This window comes from Esox lucius, chromosome 9 (genome assembly GCF_011004845.1).
Source record: "Esox lucius isolate fEsoLuc1 chromosome 9, fEsoLuc1.pri, whole genome shotgun sequence".
NCBI lineage: Eukaryota > Metazoa > Chordata > Actinopteri > Esociformes > Esocidae > Esox > Esox lucius.
Genome location: NC_047577.1, coordinates 7,162,936 through 7,184,246, shown reverse-complemented (window position 1 = coordinate 7,184,246; position 21,311 = coordinate 7,162,936). Strand labels below are relative to the sequence as shown.

General features: G+C 44.9%; 1 protein-coding gene across 6 annotated transcripts; it reads right to left on the bottom strand.

Annotated features, from left to right (window-relative positions):
- Positions 1-798: 798 nt before the first annotated feature.
- LOC105007469 (Kv channel-interacting protein 2) lies at positions 799-19,806 on the bottom strand. 6 transcript variants are annotated; one of them, XM_010866418.3, is made up of 8 exons: positions 18,670-19,806; positions 6,746-6,844; positions 5,431-5,555; positions 4,191-4,260; positions 3,851-4,029; positions 3,516-3,620; positions 2,315-2,377; positions 799-1,881 (listed from the first exon to the last, which is right to left on the bottom strand). In XM_010866418.3, exons 1-8 carry the CDS (start codon positions 18,740-18,742, stop codon positions 1,834-1,836), a joined length of 762 nt encoding a protein of 253 aa, XP_010864720.1. In that variant the 5' UTR covers positions 18,743-19,806; the 3' UTR covers positions 799-1,833. The 6 variants fall into 6 exon arrangements, with proteins under 6 accessions (XP_010864720.1, XP_019904991.1, XP_019904993.1 ...); XM_020049432.3 differs by lacking the exon at positions 18,670-19,806 and adding an exon at positions 11,721-14,458; XM_020049434.2 differs by lacking the exon at positions 6,746-6,844.
- Between the last annotated feature and the right edge of the window lie 1,505 nt (positions 19,807-21,311).

Here is a 21,311-nt window from a genome sequence, read left to right as displayed (position 1 = left end):
CCCCACCGACCACTTAGGGGGAACTGTTCTGTATCATCTCAATCTGTAATAAGTATGTAACAGGTACGTAAGGATTAGCTACAGCCAAAGTTATTTTCATGGATCCATTTTAGCGCGACAGCACCACTAACCTGAAAGTCGTGGAACCTTTATTTAACGTCGATTTTCTTTGTTACAGTTGAACGTACTATTTCCTGGCCTGTCTCGATGATTCAGACTTGTGTTGTTAGTTTGAGGCAACATCCTCGATCTAATTATTCACATGGTGCAACAGGGCCGAATGCAAAAGTGTAATTCCAAAATGTTTTGTGTACACGTGTAACAAGACATTGTCTAATTACTAAAAGCATGTAATTACTCACTTAACACCTACAGGATGTTTTGTAATTATCTCTTGGTTTCATAGTTGCAGATTAGATGATTTAGTAGATATAACATGTATTTAAATGAAATGCAATATACATTGGCCTTTTTTAATTAAAAATGCATTATGGAAATATGTACAATATAACAGTTAGACAGCACTGACCTGTCTCATGGGGTAAGGCTGGATATCAGTTTGGGTATCTGTCCCATTAGGGGAGGTCCATTTTCTGACCACACCTGAGCTGCCAAATGATTACTGCATTGTTTTGTTTAATAAACCCTTAAGATTCAGATTTGTAAACTTCTGTGTGGCAAGACATTCACAACACTTTTTTAATAGTTAAACTTCACATTTGAGGTGGTGAAAATGAAAAGCTTTCATACCTTTTGTACAGTTCACTGCATGCAGTAAATACGAATAAGGCACGTTCATTTGGTTTGCATAGCAATGGTGGTTTTATTCACCTTCGTCGTAATTTTCATCTTCATCATCATGTCAATACAAACGACACACACGTTATCTCAGACCAAGCAATGCCCAAGCACCTTGATAGACCACGAGTTGCATTTGTTTTAATACATCATGCAGAAACAACATGTTTTGGAGTGTGAAGGGAAGTTCTAACCGCAAAGACATTCCATACCAGAACACTGATGGAACATTCCAAAAACGTTTGAGGACTAATTACAGTACAGTTTAGTTAACAAGTGCAGATCAGGCAGTGAACTTACTGCTTGAGTTTAGCCTTTTGCATTTAGAAGAAACACCAGTCCACCATCTTGTCCAACTAGATGTTAGAGAACAGAATACCGCTGTTTAGTGAGAATGTGACCTCGTAAGAAACAGGCCGCTGTTAAGTGAGATTAATGATGTCGTAGAGAATAGAACGCATCATTGTTCAGTGAGATTATGATGTCATAGAGCGGGAGTGCTACATGATGTCACACTTGCCTATTGTTTGACCTTCCCAGACTGGGTCACTTTTGGGGTCCGCGGAGGGGAGGGGTCCATGGAGGGGAGGGGCTAGGGGCGATCCTCGGAGGGGGTACCTCCCAGGTGGGAGGCTGGGAATGGGGGGCTGGGAATTCGCCAGGCTCACACACTCCAGCCGTGGATCGTTTAGGCTGGTGGCGCCGGGAAGTTTGGACTGGGGGAGGTTAGGAGGGAATCACCGGATGTGCCGATCCCTCGTGTACCGCTGCTCCGACTCGACGCGTCTCACGGGATAATCTTCACAGGCAGTTCCCGAATCATACCTAGAGGGGGTCTGAGTGGGGCGCTTTGCTTGTGTGTGGGGGGTGCTGGGATTAGGAATGGCCTTTCTACTTCCCGAACAAGAATTCCAGATGTGAGTCCTGTCAGGAACAACCCCCCTGTTTCTTGGGATAGAAGTTACAGCTGCTGAGGTTGGAGGGAGTCTGGGTAAATTAGTGTCCCGTCCGTCAGGCCACGCCCCCAGCGTGTCGTTAAATGACGTTGTCGAACAGGTGCATGGACTGCATGATGTTCTCATCCTGGATGACGGCGGGACGGACACACAGTCAGAACATGTGAGGAGCAGCTCCAGACAGGACTCAAAAGGTGGACTAGAATAAGCAGTGGACTTACGACGCGTGACGCATGAACAAAACACACACACACACGGACAAACACAAACACACACACACGGACGAACACAAACACACAAATGGACAAACACACACACACGGACAGACAAACACACACACATGGACAAACACACACACATGGACAAACACACACACACGGACAAACACTCACGGACAAACACACACACGTATACAGACATACACACGGACAAACACACACATACGGACAAAGACTCACGAACCAACACACACACTTATACAGACATACACACAGACATACACACACACACACACACATGGACAAAGACAGGAGAACCAACATGCAGACACACACACACACCTTTTGACAGGATTCAAGGAACTCCTCAATGGTGACCACGCCGTCGTTGTTCTTGTCCATTTTCTGAGACGGTCAGATGGAACGGAAAGGGTTAAATACAGCACGACCACGTCCCAAATGGCACCCCAGTTCCCTACACAGTACACTACACTCACACCATATATGGTAATGCAGGAAACCCAGTGTCTACAAAGACCATGCCTGGCTCAATGTGTACTGTTGGAACCCGCCTGGAAGGTTCTCCTGTCACCAGCAGTTTGACGGTGCGCGCCGTGTTTGTTACTAGGGCAACAACATTGTCAGTGAGTTACCAGGCCTTCCGGGTCAGCGCACTGGCCAAAGCGTTGCATGTATCTCATTTATTTCGCCGTACAGCTTACCTCGAGTGCAGCAAGAGTTCCGTGTCGCTAATGTGAATAGAAAGTTGTGCGAACATATCGTGTTAGCGTTGTTTAAATGAAAGTGTCGCTGTGAAGACATATCGTGTTAACGTTGTTTAAATGAAAGTGTCGCTGTGAAGACAATTGAAAATAGGAGAGGAGATGAGGAGAGCTGTAGATGTGATGGTTGGGAAAGGAGGTGAGGAGAGCTGTGGATCTGGTGGTTGGGAGAGGAGGTGAAGGGAGCTGTAGATCTGGTGGTTGGGAGAGGAGGTGAAGGGAGCTGTAGATCTGATGGTTGGGAGAGGAGGTGAGGAGAGGAGAGCTGTAGATCTGGTGTTTGGGAAAGGAGGTGAGGAGAGCTGTAGATCTTGTGGTTGGGAGAGGAGGTGAGGAGAGCTGTGGATCTGGTGGTTGGGAGAGGAGGTGAGGAGAGCTGTGGATCTGGTGGTTGGGAGAGGAGGTGAGGAGAGGAGAGCTGTAGATCTGGTGTTTGGGAAAGGAGGTGAGGAGAGCTGTAGATCTTGTGGTTGGGAGAGGAGGTGAGGAGAGCTGTGGATCTGGTGGTTGGGAGAGGAGGTGAGGAGAGCTGTGGATCTGGTGGTTGGGAGAGGAGGTGAGGAGAGCTGTGGATCTGGTGGTTGGGAGAGGAGGTGAGGAGAGGAGAGCTGTAGATCTGGTGTTTGGGAAAGGAGGTGAGGAGAGCTGTAGATCTTGTGGTTGGGAGAGGAGGTGAGGAGAGCTGTAGATCTGGTGGTTGGGAGAGGAGGTGAAGGGAGCTGTGGACCTGGCGGTTGGGAGAGGAGATGAGAGGAGGTTACCTGGAAGAAGTTTTCAACATGCTCCTTGGGCGCGTCTTTCTGCATACAAGGGTAGGTACAAGTTCCCATCATGTCATAGATGGACCGCATGATATCAGTCATCTCCTGGAACACACATACGCACACATAAGGAATACAGTGTGTGATATCACTCCCTGGGGTCGCAGCTGTAAACCACATCGGGCACTCTCGTCGGTTCCCCTGGTAGACGGAAATTAAGCGATGACACTGTGGATGACAGTGTGGATGACACCACAGGTGACAGCGTGGATGACACCATAGGTGACCATGTGGATGGCGGTCGTGGATGACACACGGATGACACTGCGGCGTACCTCTTTAGTGATGAAGCCGTCCTTGTTGAGGTCGTACAGGTTGAAGGCCCAGTTGAGCTTCTCGGTGACTGACCCCCTGAGGATGATGGACATGCCTGTGACGAAGTCCTCGAAGCTCACCATCCCGCTCTTACGGCTGTCGAAGGCTTCGAACAGGAAATGGGCGTATGTGCTCGAGTCTGGGGGGAAAACCCTCGAAGAGTGAGACCGGGTGGAGGGAAAGACTTACGTGCGGTCATTATTTTGGACTTATACTGTGTGAAAATGTGTGAGATTTTGTTCACAAACTACACGTCACTGCAAGATAGTACAATACTTTAGAAAAACGAAAAGCGCCCACCTCCCTGAGGGAAGAACTGGGCGTAGATGTACTTGAATGTCCCTTCATCCACCACACCATTGGGACATTCCTATTGAGCAATGAACAAAATTAGAACACACACACATACACTCACAGAGAAACACACACATACACACACACAGAGAAACACACACACACACACTCACAGAGAAACACACACATACACACTCACAGAGAAACACACACACACACACACACACAGATAAACGGCCACAAATACACACATACAGAGAGAAACACACACACACTCACAGAGAAACATACACATACACACACACACAGAGAAACGCCCACAAATACACACACAGAGAAACATACACAAATACACACACACAAATACACACACACAGAGAAACACACAAATACACACACACAGAGAAACACACACAAATACACACACACAGAGAAACACACACAAATACACACACACAGAGAAATGCACACAAATACACACGCACAGAGAAACGCACACAAATACACTCTTGCAGAGAAACGCACACAAATACACACTCACAGAGAAACACACACAAATACATTCTCACAGAGAAATGCACACAAATACACACACAGAGAAATGCACACAAATACACAGTCACAGAGAAACGCACTCAAATACACAGTCACGGAGAAACACACAAATACACTCTCACAGAGAAACGCACCCAAATACACACTCACGGAGAAACACACACAAATACATTCTCACAGAGAAACGCTCTCAAATACACACACAGAGAAATGCACACAAATACACAGTCACAGAGAAACGCACTCAAATACACACTCACGGAGAAACACACAAATACACTCTCACAGAGAAACGCACACAAATACACACTCGCAGAGAAACGCACACAAAAAAGAACAGAAGATGGTAAATAATTGAAAGGAGGCGGACAGTGTTTCCTAGCCTGGTCTAGTGGTCCACAGTGCAGATATAAACACCCCATCAGCACTGATTGGATTCCGGCAACTCCAACTGTGTTATCACATGTCCCACATTCTCTCCTCTACAGAAAAAAAATCAAAAATATATGTAACAAAAACTAACAAGGACCCTGAGAGTGAGATACTGAACCACACAAACAAACAGACAGACAGACAGAGGCAAACAGGCAGACAGACAGACGGAGAGGCAAACAGGCAGACAGACAACGTTAAAGAGAGTCAGAAAAAAAGAGGAACAGAGATCCAGTTGAGTCCAAGATGGGGGACGTACATTCTTGAAGCCCCTGTAGAGAATCTGCAGCTCTCTCCTGGTGAACTTGGTCTGCTGTAGTAGCTGCTCTACACCCTCTGGTCTATAACACACTGTAGACAACTCCCCATCCTCTGCTATGCTGTCTGGAGAGGAGAGGCAGGGAGGGAGGTTGGGATGATTTGTAATACAGGTTAACTCTGTGACAGTGAACGTTGTTCCGGAGGCAGACCTCCCTCAACAGTGGAAAATACAGCACGTTTTTATTAATGATTATTTATGATGAAACAATACAGCACAGCACCTATGCTTAAATCATGATTTATGCAGACATTTTATACAACAACAGTCAAACAAAATTTGTAAACACGTAATCTTTTCCTTCTCAAAATATCTTAGTGAACATCAGTCCAAGATCATCTTGGTCTTTTATTAAATTAACACATTTTTCAGTTTAAATCCAAACAGATGGTTTGCAGATTTGGTTATTGGTTGACATGATTAATTATTTCAGGATGTTTTGTGTGTCCTGTTGTAACAGTGAAGAATATATTCCCATCACTAGATCAGGAACAAGCAGTATCCCTGGTCAAACTTTGGCCCTCAGTATTTTAATAAGAAACCCTGGAGGGTGGTTAGAGAATTGTAACAATCTGACAATTATTTTATTCTATCGCATTTTTATCTTGTTATTTTCATTGAGTTGCTTCTGTGTATGAATTGTGCCATATAAATAACCTTGCTTGTCAAAAATGACATGCTGGGTCACAGGTGGTTAAGTGGCACCCTGGCCCATCTGTGTTTGGGAGAAAGAGGAAGTACGATAGAGAGATGAAAAGATAAAGATGAAAACAGAGAGAGGAAAACGTAAAGAGTTCTACATAGAGTCACCATCACTGCTGTTCTATAATGAACTCTTTGGGTCTCCACTCAGGTTGGAGGGCCTACGATGCAAATAACCACGTGTTTTCATCAGCTCCAGGGTGACGTTTCCCCTCAGATCAGCTTCCCGAACACGATTTAGAAACATAGCCCTTAGAGGAGGAAATTCTAGCCTGGTTGCCAGTCTCTGTAACATGTTAACCTGTGTACTCCGTGTCATGGGCCACTATTGGGATGAAATCTAAACACACTGGTAACCAGGCTAAGAAAATGCAGAGCCAACCCAAGGTCAGTGCCTAGAGGATAATTCCCTACCCTCAGCTACCAGGTTGGAGTGTGATAGACATTACGAGATCTATTCAATCTGTTTTCTGAAGCAATAAAGATTAGACGCTTAGCGGTAATTAACATTTGAGCCAACACGGGGGGCGGGGATATGCAAATTAGCACTTGCTTCGACTGATTAGCGGCGCGGTTCTCGTGTGACAGCAGGGCAGCAGCTTCAGGAACCGTTGTTTAATGGTTCGCTTACTGTGGTTGGACACTGGGTTACCTGGAAGTAGCCAATCACAACACAGGTTAGAGCAGGGTGGGAGGCACGCACATACAAACGCATTAAAGTAATAACCGTTACGTCCTAACCCATGGTAGTTAGTTTGCTGACCTGGGCTGGCGGTTGAGTCATAACAGGCCGTACATGTATAGAGTGAGACGAGACAAACGCCAGCGGTCAATCCAAATCCGTATCGTAGAACACTTTTTTAAGGTCATTTCTCATGAATGTTGGTCACAGTAAAGAGCTTTCTATTTTCATTTGTTTTACATTTTGATCCCAATACTATAAACAAAAACTGTATGAATATAAATGTCGGCGCCCTGACTGGTTAGGCTTATAGAGAGGACCTCACATGAGAATAATGGGGATCGCTGTGAAATTGCAAAAGTATACTTTATTTGACGTAGAGTAATGGAATATTTTCTTACAATAGTTTTAAATTGTTTGACAGTTTTTCTGTGGGACCCATAATGCCTGACCGTAGATTGATTGAATTTCTGTTCAGTGTGTAATATTCAGGACCATTCAGCATTATTCAAGACCATTCAGCATTATTCAGGACCATTCAGGACCATTCAGCATTATTCAGGACCATTCAGGACCATTCAGCATTATTCAAGACCATTCAGCATTATTCAGGACCATTCAGGACCATTCAGCATTATTCAGGACCATTCAGCAGTATTCAGGACCATTCAGCAGTTTTCAGGACCATTCAGGATCATTCAGCATTATTTAGAACCATTCAGGATCATTCAGGACCATTCAGGATTGTTCAGCATTATTCACGACCATTCAAGACCATTCAGCATTATTCAGGGCCATTCAGGACCATTCAGGATCATTTAGGACCATTCAGCATTATTCACGACCATTCAAGACCATTCAGCATTATTCAGGACCATTCAGGACCATTCAGGACCATTCAGCATTATTCAGAACCATTCAAGACCATTCAGCATTATTCAGGACCAATCAGCAGCATTTAGGACCATTCAGGATCATTCAGGACCATTCTGGACCATTCAGGAACATTTAGCACTATTCCATCACAAACAGTCTATTTCAACTGAGATTAAAACAGTGAGGATAAAAAAAAAGGTTACACTTCATTATGAGACTCCCAATTTCCTTCTGTATATGTTCTATAGAGAGTAATACTGTCAACAAACTATCGGTTTGTCTAACAACTGCTTGCTAAGGTTAGGTTAGGTTTAGAATAAGGTTTAGGGTATGGGTTAAGGTTAGGGACACTATCAAGGTAAGGGTTAGGATATAGGTAAGGGTTGGGGTTAGTAGAATGTTAGTAAAAATGCAATAGATAGCAAGTAGACAATCTGTATTTCACCTTTTGGAACTCTCAGAAGTGTTACCCAAAAGATAGAAGAAAGGCGAAGTGAAAAGGACAGAGACAGAGGACGCAGGAGAGTGAAAAACAGAGGAAGAGAAGAGATAATTTTGTTTTGAATCTGTCCACCTGTGTTAGCCTCTATGCCTGCCTGGTTAACGTCTCATTACAAACATCTGAAATCATTTTTCAAGACGGGGCAACAAGCCACACCCTAACCTGAAGCTACTCTATGTCTGAGCAAGAAAACAACATTTCATTTCGAGTCCTTTGAGTCCATTGTTCACTCAGCAACGCGGCTAGTTTTAAACAACACAGAGGAGAACATTGTTTTGAACTGAATAATCAAGACACGCCTGACATATAATCTACATGTGTCTAACGCAAGAGTATCTAAGCTTTTTGATTACATCCTGAGTTAACCAAACAGGCCTGAGAAGGTGTACAATGGAGCTGGACTGGAGCAGTTTGCCTGTTTAAATGTTGAGCGCTTTTTCAATGCTAGGCTACCACAAATGCAAATGTTTGCTTATATACTTACAGAAGTAGATACAGTGTTCGTTATATACGGAGCCAGCACGGAAAGACATAGAGGGGTGGGTAAATGAATGCTGTGTGCCCAGAAAGGAGCGCTCAGTGAGTGATGCATGAGAGTACAGACCGATGAACATTGCTCAAATAGCCTACTCAAAATTAGCTTAGGGCCCAATAAAGGCTAGAGCTAACTCTATGCATGGCTGTCTTCAAGGTTTGATTCTTTGGTCAACCTTCTCCATGTACAGGTGCTGTTCATAAAATTAGAACATCATCAAAAAGTTGATTTATTTCAGTAATTCCATTCAAAAAGTGAAACTTGTATAATGTATACATTCATTCCACACAGACAGATATATTTCAAGTGTTAATTTCTTTTAATTTTGATGATAATAACTGACAACTAATGAAAACCCCAAATTCAAATTCAGTATCTCAGAAAATTTGAATATTTTGAAAAGCTTCAATATTGAAGACACCTGGTGCCACACTCTAATCAGCTAATTAAACCAAAACAAATGGTCTCTCAGTCTAGTTCTGTAGGCAACACAATCATGGGGAAGTCCAAAAGATGACCATTGACACCTTGCACCATGAGGGCAAGACACAAAAGGTCATAGCTAAAGAGGCTGGCTGTTCACAGAGCTCTGTGTCCAAGCACATTAATAGAGAGGCGAAGGGAAGGAAAAGATGTGGTAGAAAAAAGTGTACAAGCAATAGGGATAACCGCACCCTGGAGAGGATTGTGAAACAAAACCCATTCAAAAATGTGGGGGAGATTCACAAAGAGTGGACTGCAGCTGGAGTCAGTGCTTCAAGAACCAACAGGCACAGACGTATGCAAGACATGGGTTTCAGCTGTCGCATTCCTTGTGTCAAGCCACTCTTGAACAAGATACGGCGTCTCGCCTGGGCTAAAGACAAAAAGGACTGGACTGCTGCTGAGTTATGTTCTCTGATGAAAGTAAATTTTGCATTTCCTTTGGAAATCAAGGTCCCAGAGTCTGGGGGAAGAGAGGAGAGGCACAGAATCCATGTTGTTTGAAGTCCAGTCCACTCCTCTACTTCAGCTCACTCTTCAACATCTGCCACTCCAATAGGAACCTCAGCTCTGATAGATACTTCTGGTATCAATGGTCACTCTGAAAGTTCATGCTTCTGGTATCACTGGTCACTCCAAAAGCTAATGCTTCTGGTATCACTGGTCACTCCGAAACCTCATACTTCTGGTATCACTGGTCAATCCGAAACCTCGTACTTCTGGTATCACTGGTCACTCCGAAACCTCATACTTCTGGTATCACTGGTCACTCCGAAACCTCACACTTCCTCTGGCCATCATTCATTTCAGGTTTCTGTTGTCAATGACTGGAATGAATATCAAACTGGTTACTTTCGTCACACCTATCCTCGTCCACAGTAAACTCGGCTGCTGTCAGAGAGATGAATAATGTTAAGTATCAGTAATATCTGTGAATGTTTTCCACTGTAGGTTATATAATTTGATTCTTATGCTCCTTGTATATGGTGCTCGTTCAAGTATGCATTTATTTAAATGCATGCCTTTTATCTGATACTATGTGTTATCTTGTCTCTACCATTTGTATGCCTTTGGCCAGGTCATCAAAGAACATTTCAATTGGTTCTCAACCTGGTTGAATAGCACTGAAATAAAAACTGACAAATAAAAGTGAGAGATGGACAGACACACAGATTCAGTGGCCAAATCACAGTGTTTTAGCTGTGGAGGGTCTCTGAGGTAAAAAGTGACTCAGCACCAGTTATACATTCGCACAGAACTGCACAGAGACACATAACCAAACACACACACACACATCCTGACATAACCTAACATTGAACCTTGCATTGCTGGTTGAAAGCGTCAGGGTCCAATGGCCTTTTAAAGCAAAGCAGAACAGTTTGTCACACAGCCTTTACGACGCTCTGCGTTGAAGTCTGTGTGTGTGCGTGGCTGTGCACGGGTGTTGTGTACATTTTAAAACGCTCTCTGTCCCCGTGCGTTATCGTCACGAGAAGGTCAGGGCAGCGGCAGCCATCCCGCGTCCTCAGGTTCTCTCTGCGGAGCCGGGAGTTTGGAGAACAACGGCCGTCTCCATGGTAACCTGACACAGGCACAAAGAATGCGCTATGTCCGTCTTGGTTGGTGGGCCGCCGTGTGACAGACAGTCTGGGACAATACGTCACTCTGACAAGAGCATGCAACGTCTTCGCCATGACAACTTGTTTTTCTCTCCGTGCGAGGCGTGTACGTGAGTCTCCCGAGACTAACAGGAAGTGGGTGTGTGTGTGTGTGGGACTTTTTCACGATGAAGATTTACCAACATGTCCCGATACTAAACACGCACAACATTTGGAGGCTTATGGGTTAGGGTTTGGAGTTAGGGTTAGTGTAAATGTTAGGGTTAGGCTAACGCCGACGATTCCGTTTATTAGGTTAAGATTAGGGTTAGGGGTTGGGGATGGAGGAAATGTCATGAAAATATGGAGTGTTGAAACTTGACATGATTCTGCGGACGGAATCTCTGAGTGCTGTTTTGGCTGGTAGAGCTGGTTGTGCTGAGGGTCAAGGTTCGAGATGGGACTAAAACAGAAGCAACACCACAGATCAGGTTTAAGGACGTATTTGGAACCTGAGTAATGTAAAAAAAAAAAAAGAGACTTAAATAAGTACTGGATTCATTATTCTCATAAAACATCCCTGTACCCCACCCATTCTCCATCCTTGTCAACAAAGCCCCGTCGAGTCACCAGTCCAGCGTAACCAACCAGCCTTATCGTCGCCGTAAGCGTCTGGTATCGAAGACCTGTCTCGGGGACCGAAGTGGAACGATGCCGTCTGCCTTGGTGTGATCCGCTCTACGGCAACACACCGATTCAGCGCAGCCGCACGGCCACCCGACCTACTCGACTAATCTCACCGTTCCGGACACCAAAACCCCCCCCCCCCCCCCGCCCCCCCCCCCGGCGTACCTTCGATGAGGGTCCCGGAGAGCCAGCGGTAGAGGTACCGGGCCAGCCGGAGAACCTGCCTCATGCACCGTCTCCTGCGATGGCCCATCCCGACCCCGTTCCAGGATGCGGTCGTAACCAAACGGTTCCGTGGTCGGCGGTTCTCTGTGGTTTTGGTTCTCTTCCGTAATCCTTCTGCGGTGCAGTCAGTGTGTGCTGCGTCTTTTGGAGAACTTCTGTTTGTCTCCTCTTCTCCTCTCCGGCAGATAATCTCCTCTCCTCCTCTCTGGCAGATAATCCTCCTCTCTTCACCAGGTCAAGAAATGCGGAGGCTGGAACGTCCTCTGTTTTTGTCCTTCACTCCCTCTGTCTCTCTCTCTCTCTCTCTCTCCCTCTCCCTCTCTGTCTCTCACCCTGTCATTCTCTCTCTGTCTCTCTCGTCCTCTGTTCCCCGGTCCAGGAGCGACTGCTCAAATTGGATCCACTAGTTGCGATCCAGTCTTAAAGAGGAAACTGTGTCCTCTCCCTAAGGCTTCCTTTCTCTGGATCTTCCTCCCTCTCTCCTCCTCTCCGTTCCTCTCATTCATCTCTGTTTCTCTAAAGGATTCTATCACTTTCTCTCTTTTTCTATTTCTCACTCTCTATTCTTTTCCACCCTGTCGCTCCTCTGTGTCCAGTTGCGTCAGACATCTTCAGAGAAGTCAGGCTGAGACTTTCCTTCTACTGCTCCTCAACACAGGTTGCCTGTTATTCAGTTCTCTTTCTGTATTTCATGTCAGTCCGTCTGCCTGTCTGATGATGTTTCTCGTAGATCATGAAGCCAGGAAGCACCCCACTGACAATACAACCAACTAAAACAGAGTCATTCAGACATCTTTTCATTGTCAACAGTAGATGTGATTTGAGTTTCTCTCAGATTCTTATAGACCCTAAGGATAGTAAGACAATAAGAAACCTTACACTCCCTGTCTTCTTTCTTGCTTCTTACAACTTTGTACTTTTCCATTCCTCTCCCCTTGTGTTAAATCTTCTTTCTTCATCTCTTCTTTCCAAACCACACTTCAATTTTTTTTTCACATTTTGAAAGCTATGTTACTCTTCTCATGATCTGATTACATCCACCCAAACCCTGTCTTCCTCTCACTTTACATCCTCTTATGTCCATCAACACTCGTCCGTCCTCGGGCATTAGGTAGTCCAAGCAGGTGGCCTTGAGCAAGGCATTTGACCTCATAAAATCACTCCTATTTGACCTCTGACTCTCACCTTTTAGTTTAGAACCTCACTCAGTGTTTTGCTCTCTCTCCTCTCTCTCTCTCTCTCTCCCTCTTCTTTATAGTTCAGTAAAAATAAAGAGTGCCCTTGATCAGGCCAATACAGGTATTTCATCATTTCGAAATATCTCCTTCCTTCTCTCTCTCTCTCTCTCTCTTTTTCTACCTTCATCAAACGTTGTCTACGTCCTCGTCTCCCGGTCAGCAATCGGGGGTTGCAAGTTGATTATCATTGCCATGGCAACCCAGCTCTCCACTCCGATGCGTCTAAAGGCCAGCCGCCACAAAGCGCTCGCTACACAACCCGTCCGTGGTACGCACACTGGATGTAACAGCGCATAAATCCCAGGATCAGGGCCAGCATCACCCTCCACTTACATCTTAGCCGTGGTTGTCACGGTAGCTGACCTGAAAGTCCACGCCCCGGGGGGGGGTACATTCATTCCCAGCCTCCGCCAGTGACTGGAAGTCGACCTTTCGGGTTTTCACGATTTGAATGCGTCTGACCTTAATTAACTTACACTTTCTAAAGGTTGGGCAGGGAGTCTCGGGGGGGGTAAAGTCGGATCTAGGATGTTTACCGTGCTCAATCACCAACTTTAACCATTGTCCGCGGTATATTCCTTTAATAGAACAGTGCAGGGGAAGCAAACAACCGATGACTGATCAGTGTCTCGTCGTAAAAGTCAGCCTACTCCAGATTCACCTCTTGTGTCAACGGGGGGGAACCATAAGTCTGTCAGAAATCCCAGTAGCACTGTTCTACCTCATGTCAACACGTGTAAACTGGGTCTGTGTGCACCAGGTGATGGAGGGGGTGGTCTAGGATCAGCTCAGTCTATTAGATCACTAGCGATCGGACCATATGGACGCGAGGGACCTGATTCCAGGGTCTACAGATGGATCTCTGATGTGCTGCGAACGCTTAGGGCTTATTCACTTCATGTCACAATTTCAGAGACACATGGGAGAAGACTCAGGACGCTATATTATTTTGTTATCAAAGATAGTGATAGGTCGAGACGCCTGAGGTAGCATGCGCCACGTTTTTGATATAGCCCCCCCCCCCCCCAGAGTTTTACAAGTGTGAAGACAATTGTGACAGAACTGTATTAAGTCTCCGTGCGCATGCATAATGCTCGATTTTCCCGTGGTTGACAGCCACAATCCTGTGTGGTACGTTTCGAACATGCCGGTGTCAATTCAAACAGTATGGAAATTATAGTGCAAACTAAGCTAAGTCAAGCCAGCGTTTTTTATTCTCTCTCTCGTCATGTAAACAGCCCCATCTGGTGATCAAACTGGGCAACTGCACCTGTGCCACCGGCGGGAGGTAATGTGTCATTTCCGCCACTAGATGGGTGTGTTGAGCTGCACACCTCAGGGGCACTCCCAAATGGCACCCAAGACCCTGTAGTATGGACCCTGGCCAAGGAAAGGCAATCAACAGGTAAGTTCACCACCACCAGTTAATTCAGACACAAAACACACATTTTGCTGTGATGTACTTCAGACACACACATACGCACACACACACGCGCACACGCACACGTACAACCCAATTGAAATGCAAAAAAAAAAAGAGGGAGGCTGAGCTGATTTGTCGAGCTCGGCAGGCTCATCGCAGGTCTGTGGCTGTGTTCATTAAGGCACAAAACCGAAACATTATTCGAAACACAACTACCATCGGTGGCTGCTCTCACCGGCCGTGTGCGGCGCCTAACAAACATGAAGCCTGCGGTCGTATATACCCGTGGATGCTCTGTAACGCTTGCTGTAATGGAAGGGCGGCTTCTATAATTCATGCGACCAGTGAACAGAAATGTGCGGACACGTGCAGATGCCGTCTGCCCTGAGTGGAGGGAACTGCAGCCGGACAACCTAGCAGAGCCCAGGTTCAGTGTGACGGAAATTAACGAGAGAGAGCCCGTCGACACGCACACACACACATATACACGCACACATATACACACACGTATACACACACACATATACACACACACATATACACACACGTATACACACACACATATACACACACACATATACACACATATATACATACACACATATACACACATATACACAAATATGCACTTGAAATAGGACAAATATAATCACCCGCCTAAATGAGTATTGCTATTATCCCCATGCACGCACAAATATACAATTAAGCAATACACACACACACACATACACATGTATACACACACACACAGATATTAGAGTTAAAGTTCAGCGATAGCCTCTTTAATCTAGCATGGTTTAAAAAGGGGATTATGTGAAGAGGAACTAAAGGCCAGAGAGCCTAAACAGCAGAATCTCTCATTCTCTTTGTTTGTTTCTCCCTCTGCCTCTTGAGCTCCCTACCTCTATATGTCCCTGTCTCTTCCTCTGCCTCTGCCTCTTGAGCTCCCTACCTCTATATTTCCCTGTCTCTTCCTCTGCCTCTGCCTCTTGAGCTCCCTACCTCTATATTTCCCTGTCTCTTCCTCTCCCTCTGCCTCTTAAGCTCCCTACCTCTATATTTCCCTGTCTCTTCCTCTCCCTCTGCCTCTTGAGCTCCCTACCTCTATATTTCCCTGTCTCTTCCTCTCCCTCTGCCTCTTGAGCTCCCTACCTCTATATTTCCCTGTCTCTTTCTCTCCCTCTGTCCTTCATGCTTGGATGTTCATGACTTTCTGTTTGTTTTTCTCTCTTGTTCCTGTCTTTCAAACTCTATGTATAACATCACTCTTTCCTCTAATTCTACCTCTTTGTTTACATCTGTAAACTTTTTTCTCTGTCCCTTAACTTTCTGTGTGTGTGTGTGCGTGTGTTTGAATGTGTGGGTGTGAATTTGGGCGTGTGAATTCAGCACATGCACGGTGCAATCTTTGATTCTACATACATCTTTGTGGGTGAGTGGGTTCCTGTGTGTGTGTGTGTGTGTGTGTGAGAGAGATAGAGAGAGACTGTCTTTGTTTGTCTCAAGCCAGCTGCTGTATCATAGTCTTACTGACAGCTCTGTCCCGTGTTTCCAGTGTTTTGTGAACTGCTAACCACAGAGAGTACACAGATTCACACACATCTTAAACAGTCTCGCACACTCAAAGGCCCCTTTAGGAATCCATTGATTACCAGTCATAGATGTAGATCTGAGAAAGAGAGTTTGATGTCAATGGTTTAGAAGTGGTTTAACTTAGTGTGGGAAAGAGAGAAAGAGATTAAACCAAAAATAGGAGGTTGGTAATGTTGATGTTAGTCCTTCATCTGGTACAGTAATGTTAGTCCTTCATCTGGTACAGTAATGTTGGTCTTGCATTTGGTACAGTTATGTTGGTCCTTCATCTTGTACAGTAATGTTGTCATTCACCTGGTACAGTAATGTTGGTCTTTTACATGGTCCAGGAATGTTGTCCTTCATCTGGTTTAATAATGTGGGTCTTTTACATGGTACAGTAATGTTGTCCATCTTCTGGAACAATAATGTTGGTCTTTTACATGATAATGTTGTGGTGTGGGTGTCTGTTGGTCTCTGTTTGTACGTACATGTGTGTGTGTGTGAGCACATATGCATCATTCATCAAATACTCCAATGCATAATCCCAAAGTGATATGAAAACAGTATCTGTCAGCTAGCTGTTACATAAAAGACAAACACAGATGGAAAGGAATCAACACACATGAATACACACAGGCACACACACAAAACCACACACTCACAAACACACACACCTGCTCAAAAACACACACACACACACAGACACTCTCCTTTTGCAATGGCTGTTTAAAAGAAAAATCACTTTGGCCCATAGATTTTTTTGAGGTAAGGAAATGTCTGACTTCTAGATGAAAGAAGGTGATCTTGTCTCTTCATACTGAGCAAGTGACTGCAATAAACTCATTATGCAGAGTACTGTTCTATTCAAAACCCTGTGCCTGTGTGTGTGTGTGTGTGTGTGTGTGTGTGTGTGTGTGTGTGTGTGTGTGTGTGTGTGTGTGTGTGTGTGTGTGTGTGAGTGTGTGTGTGTGTGTGTGTGTGTGTGAGTGAGTGAGTGTGTGTGTGTGTGTTTGTGATCATTGGATTATTAATGTGATTGTTCATTCATTATGGATGAAGTTCTAGTCAACACATCAGCAAATGCACAACAGCTGTCACGGAGAGATACGACAAATATATATATTAGATCGCGGGCGGGCGCGCACCCACACACATCAACAGATCCGTGAACGAGCTTTGCCATGAACCGATGGTGCAAAAAAATCTGCAGTCAGACACTCGGGTTGAGTCCCAAGTGGAATGCTATTCCCTACATAGTTCACTACTTTAGACCAGAGTCCTCTGGATTCAATACGGAGATAAACAGATGAACGCTCTACCTAAACCTCCTCTAACATATCAAATAATTATCAGTCAACAGGAGTTGTTTTGGGAGCCGCTTTACAAACTGTCAGAGAAAAACAAAAAACTATATTTTGGGGGCAGGAACCCACTCTAAGGACCGAAACTCTGCTCATCTAACTGCTACTTGATTTCCCGCATCTGGGGTCCAAGGTTAGCCCAGAAAAACGGTCTGATCCCACAAGCTTACTTTTAACGAGACCGGATATCCGCGGAATCAGACAGCCAGGCGAGAGTAGTCCCAGGTCTAAATCAGACCCCGTTTTGAAGAAAGAAAGAAAAAAGAAAGAACTGGTTAAGAACTGTATATCCCCGTTATAAACCATGTAAGTTTTCTTTGCCATTTATTTGAAACGGTTCTTAACCATTCTGCCTAACCCGTTTTTTCTGTTTTGATGCTTCCTTTTACGTGAACTGAAACCCGAAAGAGGAAGGAATCATCAAACCCCTTTTATCTATAGGCAACTCAAAACCAGACTTGTAGCCCAAAAACATTTTCAGAACCATGGAGAGCACTTTGTGCCACAGCAACGTCTTCAACCAGTTATGTAGAGGTACTACCGCACATCAGACTATTGGGATTCAGCACTCGCCCGCTAACCAACGATAGACAGTTCATCATCCGTTAGAAACAGCCCACTAAATGTCAACCGAGATTAAATGCCTCATTCAGCGTGGTTATTCCTTGGCGGAACTAGTTAATGGTGACCTTGCCGGTTGTAGGTGGTGCGAGGGCCGGAGGAACTGACGACTGCCGGGGAAATTGTCTCCGGTTTTTCCAGCCCTGTAAGTTATCTGCCGTCAAACCGACGCACGGGGATCAGAGAAGGACTGTTGACCCAGGTCCGTTTCTGGCGATTCGTTTCTGGCGATTCAGAAGTTTACGATATTCTTTGTTAGATTATTTCAATAGGTAGGCACAGATTTTATTGTACATCACATAAGGCTACTTTGTATGGAAAGCGCACGGTTTCCAGTTCCCAACGCGTTAGTTGATTACGATCAGTGATGATCTACCAAACGAGTGACATCCTTTGCAAGGCTATATTTTGTCCTGTAAACATGTTACGCTAAACGACATACTATAACCTAACGCAGTGCTCGCTCCCAGGGATCAGAGAAGAAATAGGCAGTGCCTACTACAAAGCCAGGTCAGCAAACTAACAAAGAGAATAAACATGTAAGGTTTAAGCTACAACCTAGTTCAAATAACATACATGTTAATCAATTCTGTCAATTGCAATTTGCATATAATTAAAATACAAGGCTACTGGCCAGTAAGAATTCAAATAAAAAATGTTTCTTCACTTACCAGTAAGCGGATCGTACGAGCCATCTAGTTCCCGGGAGTCAGACAAGCTCTGCTCCCGACTTTTCTCCCTCATGTTAGGGCGAAATGCTTACCACAAACAACAGTGAAATATCAGTCTCTAGCTCTCTTTCCCTCTCTTCTCCTTGTCTCTTTCCCCCTTGGTTCACACTCAATCACTTCGGTTCATTCAGTTCCGTCGACGCAAAAGAGATAAAATAACTTCTCAGAAATGCCCCGAATCAAATCTTTATGCGAGTTTTCCCAAACCGTCCCACGGAGATAAATCTACTTCAGGGCAGTGTGAATGATCAACCGCAGCAGCTGTGGAAGCGCGCACCTCCGCTTGTGCGCGTAAGTCCAAATGGAACAGGCTTCGGCTGACACCAAGCGCGGCAAGACAGGTGGGAACCAGTCTTTACAAAGATCGGCCAGGTCTACAGTTTCAGACTTACACATCCATAACTAAAGTCTAAATTACTACATGAATTGGTTAAGTCAAATCGTGTGGAGACTCATTTGGTTAGATCGGCTGAGGAGTGAAAAGCGGAATTCGCGGTCGACTTCAGATGCGTCTTTGAGAGAAACGATCTTAGCTCTACGGTTGTCGCCTACGGATTGGATGGCCACTTGTGGGGGGCCACTTGAGATGCACTTAGTCCATTCCCTAGTTCAGCATGCTAGTTCAACTGCAGTTGCATAAGGTAGCCTAAGGGTGATGATGAGGGCGTGTTTGTGTGCGCGCGTTGACGCGGGTGCGTGTTTTCCTTTTCATGCATCCTACGATTCGCATCCTAGCCCAAACCTGTGATACTAGGCCTACTGGTGTTCTTTACTTCTGTTATCTGTCTCTTTCAAACACACGCACACACACATTTTTGGAATTTCAAGATGGGGCAGAGAAAAAGTAGTGCTGTTTACCAAGTGTTTGTCAGGGTTGTTATGGCTACCGAATGTTTGTGTTGTTGTTTGGATATTAAGTGGCATATTTTATCATGGAAGTAATTCAAAAATAAACTGAGATGAAGGGGTTGTGGTACTGTGGAGAATTAGGAAAAGCCTGAGTGGGGGTTGAACAAGCAATCATACGCCACCAGGTGTGTCATCAACGTCCAGAGCTTTTGACAAGATTAGTTACAATCTTGGGTTTGAAGAGAACGATTTGGTGGTAAGGTAACTGGAGGACTGCTGATATAAAATGTTGCCTGAATTGAAGAAATAAAATGATAAATGTTTGATAAATGAAATGATAAATGTTTGATGAATGAAATGATAAATGTTTGCCATAATGGAATCTTAATTCTGGTACACTGCTGGCGATGTTTTTTCTCGTTTCTGATTTTTTCTATTTTGCATATTTACATCGCTGAATGTTTTCAGAAGATCAACCAAAACGCAAATATGTAATTATTTTAGAACCAAGTTACGCGATACCTTTTCAAGGTACTGTAGAATACAGTGAGGGTTTAAAGCATGAGAAACCTTGATATGGCCACACAGAATCTCTCGTCGTTCATAGAGTGGGGCTATAAAAACAGGAACTTGACATTAGCAACACATTATAAAAAATAAAAAATAAACTAGTCATTAATAACACTGGCTGATCAGATCAAGGACGCGACGCTCGTTTGTATTGATCGTAGGTGTTATTGTGAGGCTGTCATTGCTAAAGCCTGTGGTTTATCTTCGCAGCTCCCTGGGCAAGGTGGTTCATCACGTCAGCGCCCTTCGGCGACTTTGGTCAGAATGTGAAAGCGCAAACTTTATTGTTGCTTTTGACTGGCCTCTCAAAATACATTCGCATACTTAAATTGGACCTTGCGCAGATGGCACCCTTTTGAATGGATTAAAGGTTGCCTTGTGCTAGGAGTGTGTGTGGCTATCACAAACATTTTCCCACACACGCACACTCACACAGATAAATAAGCACCCACACACCAAGAGATTGATCACATCAATGTTTCTGTGCCTTCCTCTTGGCAGAGTGGACTGTCCCTCCTAAGCACCACCTACCACCTACAGTACCGCCCACCTACCATCCACCTACAGTACCGCCCACCTACCATCCACCTACAGTACCGCCCACCTACCATCCACCTACAGTACCGCCCACCTACAATCCACCTACAGTACCGCCCACCTACCATCCACCTACAGTACCGCCCACCTACCATCCACCTACAGTACCGCCCACCTACAGTACCGCCCACCTACAGTACCGCCCACCTACCATCCACCTGGTGCCATTACCCACACATGCAGTCAGGTCGTAGACATATACATTTGTATTCCTTGGATGTTTCTGTTTTGGAACCACACAGTAAAATGGACTGGCTCTTCACCCTCTCAGATCCCCTGCAGAACACAGGTTATGCTGCGAAATGCTGAGATGGGGGACTTTTGGTGGACGCGCACACATGCAGGCGCGCACACACACGCACAGACGCACACACACACACCCACGCACGCACACACACACACACACAGTAAGGATTATTGGAGAGAACAAACCAAATTTATTTTGTACCCACACAACAGTGAGGAGGAGGGTTCAAGAAAAACTTTCAAACTATTTAGCCGTGTTGAAAGAAAATCCTTTACTCTCATTAGAGGTAATGTATAGATAGTTAAGGGCCTGTAGGGTG

Bases quoted from the DNA above. Each gene is read 5' to 3' on its own strand.
- LOC105007469 (XM_020049432.3), bottom strand. From the start codon at position 11,808: ATGGGCCATCGCAGGAGACGGTGCATGAGGCAGGTTCTCCGGCTGGCC. The intron at 3,621-3,850 runs GTACGCCGCAGT...TGTGTGTTCCAG, and splicing joins ACGGCTTCATCACTAAAGAG to GAGATGACTGATATCATGCG. The intron at 2,378-3,515 runs GTAACCTCCTCT...TGACCGTCTCAG, and splicing joins ATGTTGAAAACTTCTTCCAG to AAAATGGACAAGAACAACGA.